This window comes from Balaenoptera acutorostrata, chromosome 17, assembly GCF_949987535.1.
Source record: "Balaenoptera acutorostrata chromosome 17, mBalAcu1.1, whole genome shotgun sequence".
Classification (NCBI taxonomy): Eukaryota; Metazoa; Chordata; class Mammalia; order Artiodactyla; family Balaenopteridae; genus Balaenoptera; species Balaenoptera acutorostrata.
The window spans coordinates 69,784,111-69,790,483 of record NC_080080.1 but is presented as its reverse complement, the minus strand read 5'-3'; the positions used below and the strand labels follow the sequence as shown (position 1 = coordinate 69,790,483).

The following is a 6,373-nucleotide window of genomic DNA, read 5'->3' as shown; positions in this document are numbered from 1 at the left end:
TGCATGCCCAGTGCTGAACGAGTATCTGGCACATACCAGTTCAACAGTATCTGAATGAAGAATATACCTAATTTTGAAAGGCAACAATAATTTGTTCATGTATTTTCCTTTTTCAGATATACCCTCCTCCATTTTGTGAGGAATATTACGAGAAATAATCCCCCCAAATTACTTCCCATTCACAATACATTTTTATTCTGGTTTGAAAAAACAATTACCAACAGAAGTTTCTCTAAAACTTAAACACCATCAGGAGAGACAAGCAGTTGCCTGCCATTAGATGGGATGGGAAAGAAAGAGCGAGAGAGCAAACAGTCCTCTGAGCTTGATACCACTCTGTCCAACTACACCTCATTTCTGACTTTCTCCTTCCCACACTGTCAACAGGGCTCTTGCTTTCCAAAAACCCAATGACTCTTCTCAAGAATGGTTTCATCAGTAGTTAGGGCTATTGTATCTGCTTTGTCTGTCTTTCCTTTGAACAGTGCCCCAAAGTAAATTCCAAGGAACAATGCTTCCTAGGTGTTAACAGACACTGAAAAAAGGATCAAATAAACTTAGGAAAAACTTCGTTAGGCAAAACTGAGCACTTTCTTTTTCATAGAAAACTCTTCAGAATCTTAATTATGGTAATGTGCAGTATAAATCTCCACAATGGAAAAGAATATACCGAAACTTATTTTTTTAACTCAAACCTAACAGAATCTTTCTTTCAGTCATTTCATTCATTAAGCCCTTCTTTCCTAGCTATCTCAAAAATTCCAGCAGCCTGACTTACTGAAAACACCTTTTACTTTAGATATCAAGGAAGATTTAAAAAGAAACTTGTTAATGGTTTTAAATTATAATTAAAATAATTAATTGTTGGCAGGGCATTATTTGAGAGTCTTTTTTTTTTTTTCTGGTAAGTGGTCAAGAGTGACAAAAATTAGTAATACTACCAGAAGGAGCATAAAACTGGGGTCAAAAAAAGCACTCAAATAATTTCCCCTCCACCCATACAATCTTCTTATAACACCAGTAACCAAAACAAGGGTGAGATTGGAGGGGCAGAAGGAAGCAAGTTCTGTAAGTTTTTAGCCTAACTATTTTATTTACATTTCTGGAGGAGACTAAGTATAGATAACAGACTTATATAAAAAAAGTAAAACAGTAGAATCACTTTAGAACATGATGAACACAAATTCACACCCTGTCTGACGCAAAAATTACTTCCCTAACAATTCCTCTTTTTCTCAACCATTCTCCCATACCTCTGCAGGGAACCCACCCTTATCTCTGCCTCTGCATGCCTCCCTTGCCTCTAGAACCTTCTTCTGGTCACCCCTTTCACTCCTATTCTCTATCAGTGCCAGTTTCCAACCTTGAACTCATTCATCCTAACATCTGCAGGGTATCTTCATAGATATCTGATGTTAGAGGCAAAAGCTGAACTAGTCGTAGCCCTAACATCAAAGAAACTCTTGAAACTTAAGAGGCCTGATTGGAATATGGCCCAACTGCACCCTCCCCTCCCCGTGAGACAAACAATGCTACCTTCAAGCCCAATCCCTCAACAATCCTAAATTCTTTAAAGCTAAAAATAGCTCAGCTGTTGTCTCATCTGCCAGCAGATGGCCGGACTATTTTAAATTCAGGATTCTAGAGAGCAGGAATGGATCAAGCTAAGCTAGGGCAGCCTAGAGGCCCTCACTCTGCAGAGTTCAGTGGTTGCTGCAGAGCGCTGTAGTGGGGCAGATACCAAGAGAGGGCAACCTGGAGCTGTTCCTGGGCCTGTGGACTTCACAACGATTGAACAATATAGGTGTGAGGGGTTTTCTTTTCTTTTTCTTTTTTTTTTAACCATTCTTTATTTCAAAATAAAGTCTGAAATGTAAGATAATTTAACAAAAGTTTTCAATAATCTGCTTTTAAGGTTTCATTATTTTTCTTTTTGTGAAGAAAAGAGTTCCTTTATGTGGTGCTTTTGAGATTGGGCTTTGTTTTAATAAAGTAAAATCCCCCCTAATCTAGATAAGGTTTCCTAAAAGCTATACTTTAACAAAAAAAATACAGTTTTCTTAAGAATATGAGATGAACTGTAATTTCATGAGTATAATTTACAGAAAACTGATTTATAATAGGCCATTTTGTTAAAAGGTAACTGAATTAATTTTGAATACCAGTGGTCTGAAATCTACTCACACACCCATAAAATGATTTTAAAACACAAAAGGATTAAAAGTCTGGATATAAAAATACTATGTATTTTCTTGTTTACTGTCTATCTCCCTTCAGCCACATGGTAGGTGCTCAATAAAAATGCGGGGAGGGGGTGCAGGGAATAAATGCAGACAGGTATATTTAGAAGGGTCATTTACAAAGTGTATTTAGAAGGGTTATAACAACACCCACCTCTCTACCACTTCCAGCCAACTCCTACCCACTCATAAGCTAGAGATCAGGGATGACCCAACCAGGCCATTCCAGTTTACTTTCCCATCCAGCTTGATAGCCATATAGATTATCAAGAAAACAAAGTGGGCTTGGCCCAGGTCTCAATAGTGAAGAGGAAAAGGGAGGTCTATAATAGTTTCCAAGGATACATTTGGGGATACCATCTACTACAAGACATTATGCTTTCTGCAAAGATGAAAAGGGTTATCCCTATGAAATTATGTTTGGGTGATAATGTAGATGTATGACTAGAAGGGAAGAAACAAAGGTCATCAGGGATTAACTACCATGAGATTGCTCAATGAGATTTTATAGGAGACTAAATATAAGTATGAAATGTGGGGAAAAAGCCCCAAACATCTCAAGTAAAGAAAGTACTCTGGTGCCTAGTCCCTGCCTGGACAGACACATTCCTCATAATAAGCTTCTGCTAACTATATGGAAGGGGCAAAAAAGTAAAGAGTGGCAAAATCTAAAACAGACAATCTTGGAACAGTTGGCACACACACTACCAAGTAGTCCCTATGTCTAGAAATAGCAAGGATCAAGCTAAGCCCTCTCAAGATGCCAATCAAGAGTGGCAGGAATACTCTCAATGCACAACTTAATAGAACGGTGTGTTCACATTCATGGCACATTAGAGGGGACGTAACCTTACAATCAAAGTTCAACATCCTAATTTTACAGAGAAAGGAACTAAGGCCCAGGGACTTGACTATACTGCAATGTAACAGAACTGTGATTTAAAGTCAGGATCCCAGATTCTCCTTCCAGTGAGCTCTCCATTTAAAAATACTTACATTAGCATTTTGGAGAGGGGAAAAAAAAAAAAAAAAAAAAATATATATATATATGGATAAATAAATACACACACACACACCCACACACACACACCACACTCCATTTCCTCAGTCTAATACTTGTCATTAGTATATTAAAAGTATATTTTAATACAGAATATCTGGTCTCAAAAACTAAAACTTTTGTTTGGTCTTAAGTTCTTTAACCTGCCAGTTATTCATAAACCTACACATAACAATTGTTTTAAAAATTCCAAAAATCACTCCTTCCCTCATCCTGCCCCAAGTTAATAATTATTCCTTTCAGAACCCAGATATAATTCAATTTTTACTTCTGTACAACATCCTCTCATACACCTGAAACACTCTTTCGCTAGCTTCAAGAATAACAAAAGGTGAACTTGTGATCAATGAAGGGTAAAAAACTAAACTTAAACTCATTATACATAAAATTCAAAAAAATTGTAACGTAATTTCTTCGATAGATCCAAAAAAGAAGGAAGAAACAGTATAGCTTATTATAGCAAGTTATAAAGTCTCCTATTTATTTTAAAAATTAAAAGGCAAAGTTGCTTTTAAGCTGTCTTGACCCTTTACTTTAGCATACATCCAAGTTATTCTGGATTTTCTTCCCCTTCAAGAATGCTTTTTTCCAAAGCCCATTTAACAAGCTTCGTTTTCTCAAGTCAATTTGATGTAATCTATTTCCAGTGCTACAAAATAAAGCGCAAGCATTAGGAACTCATCTTTGTGTTTAACGTCCTGGTCTCTCCTTAAACGATTTCGTCCTTGATGGATGCAACAGATCCATCAGTGGTCCCCCTGTAACAATTCTTCATCTGCCTGTCCTCGCCGTAGGTATTGTCTGGATTTACCCTGCTAGGGGCTTCATGACACTAGATCTCTTTCGTCTGAACTATAAATCACACAACTCAAGCCTGAGAGCAGCTGCCACGGTCCAGACATGTGGCTGGTGGGTGTCATTGTCTTCTTCATTCTCCCTGTTTCAAACCCTCCCTTCCTTGTCACTAAAGCCAGCGTATCTAAAGGTCTTTTCCTTTCCCCGCTTGTATCTTATCACCCCCTCCCCTTAACCTTAGGTCTTGTTCTTCCAGGTCAGCCCAGTCGGATACAACATTACTCCCTGTTTTTCCCGTGGCGGAAGCGGAGAGATGTCAGAACAGGCGGCACCTCCCGCAAACCCCTTCTCAAGACTGTCAACAAGGGAACAACTTCAGCCTTTCTTCCCAAAGTACCACGCCAAACGAAGTTATTGAAATTACGATACGGAACCCTTCCCACGCCCAATCTCGACAAATCAGCTCCACCTCAATTTTCCAAGCGAATAAACGACAACTCCTGCTTCATCACAAAGGGTGATATCCTGTCCGCACCGCACGGTCCACCAACAAAATCTTCCCATGTTCTCAAGCCGACCCCCAGCCCTGCCGCGTTCCCCGAGCCCAGCGAACTGCCCTTCCTCCTCCACCTTGCCTCTGCCCCACATCTAGCCGAGTTACTGTCAACTCCAGCCAGGCAGCCCAGAGCTTCGCCAGGGCTCCCCGAGGTCAGCGGCGCCGGCCGAGGGCGAGCCTCCGGCGACCCCCCCCCCACCGCGGTACCCTCCCCCATCCCTCGGGCCCCCTCCCCGCTCACCTAACGCCACCTCGCACGCTTTGCGCAGCTGGGAGTGATGCGCCTTCTTCACTTCCTTGTCGGCCAAAATCTTCTCCAGGGCCCGGGTCAGAAACATGTTCTTCGTCTTCTTCCCCTCATACATGGACGCAGAGAAGGAGGCGGCGGATCGTCCGACCCGCGGCTCCCAGCGGCTGGAAGGGGGGGGGGGGGGAGGAGGAGGAAGAACCGAGAGAAAGGAGAGCGGGTGGAGGTGGAGGAGAGGAGGCGTGGAGGGCAGCCGCTGGATCAGGAAGGGGCGGGCGAGCCGGGCCGGCTGCGGTGCGGGTGAGGGCCGCAGAGGTCTTCGCCGCCCCCCGAGGGGCCGCCCCTGGAGGGCCGCGCCCGTGGGACCTCCGCTTCTCCCGGCCCGGGGGTCGCTTCCCGGCCACCCCCCTCACTCGCCCCTCCGGCCCGGGGGCGGAGAGGGAGCCCAGCCCGGTGGCCGTCAGCCCGGGGCCAAGGGACAAGGCGGCGGCTTAGAGGCCCGGCGAGAGCAGGGCTGCCCTGGCTACTGTGGGGATTAGCACCCGCCGTGGCCGCGGACTGGCCTCCATCACCGCCGACCTGCCCCGGCCGCCATGTTGGGAGGAAACGACGCGTCACGCAGCGGCCGAACGGCTGCAGAGGAGGAAGCGGCGGCGGCGGCGGTAGCGGCGGCGTTGGCTGCCCAGAGCTGCCGTGGCGTCGGGAGGCAGGGAGTGGAGGGCGGCGCGGGAGGAGCGGCTCGAGCCCGCAGCGCTACGGCGGCCCGGTGGGGCCTCGTTGCCTCCCGCGTTCGCCTGCAGGGCGGCGTGGGGCGTGGCGGGCGTCCTGCGGCGTCGCGCCCGGCCCTTCGGGCTCTTCCGGGCGGCTGCGCTTTGGAACCCAGGACTTGCCCGGGGCCGCTACTCCCGCCGAGTGAACGGGACTCCTGGCTACGGTGCAGCAGCTTCTCCGACTTTCTGGAGATCCCGTAGGTGGGTGCGCAGCCCCTTCCGCTCCAGGGGGCGTGGAAACACCCGCATGGCCCGCGCTCAGCCGCACTGTTTCCACCTGCTGCGCTCGACTCTAATTACCAGCTGCACGAAACTGGTCTCCAGGACCGTGCCCGTCGACTGCCTCAGGATTCTCTCTTGGGAAGAATAAAACCGATTTGACACGGATTCAGGAATGTTTCACTTTTTCATCTCTGTAGGATACATCGGTAAACGCTAGATTTCAGATCTCTTCTGAATTGATACTAAAGTTAAGCGAACAGATGAATGCTTCTGATTGATGAGGTCCCTTAGAGCTCTGTGTTTCTGTGCCTTTAGTACTAAGATTCGGTCCGGGACATGAAAACCAGTTTCAGAATGGAAAAGCTTTAAGTACAGATTACCGCAGACACACATGTGACCGTGTGTCTGCTTTGATACCAAAGAATAATTTAGATTTCTACAGTGTTTCATTCAGAGCAGAAAATTACAAAGAATACCATTAAA

General features: G+C 45.6%; 1 protein-coding gene across 2 annotated transcripts in view; it reads right to left on the bottom strand.

Moving 5' to 3' along the window:
* ARFGEF1 (ADP ribosylation factor guanine nucleotide exchange factor 1) overlaps nt 1-5,603 on the bottom strand; it is a 146,295-nt gene extending 140,692 nt beyond the window's left edge. Inside the window, exon 1 of one of the 2 annotated variants that reach the window (XM_057531943.1) lies at nt 4,893-5,603. In XM_057531943.1, coding sequence (XP_057387926.1) covers nt 4,893-5,016 — 124 coding nt within the window. In that variant the 5' untranslated portion in view covers nt 5,017-5,603. The remainder of the gene's footprint in view (nt 1-4,892) is intronic. The other variant, XM_057531941.1, reaches the window with a different exon arrangement.
* Nucleotides 5,604-6,373: the final 770 nt, after the last annotated feature.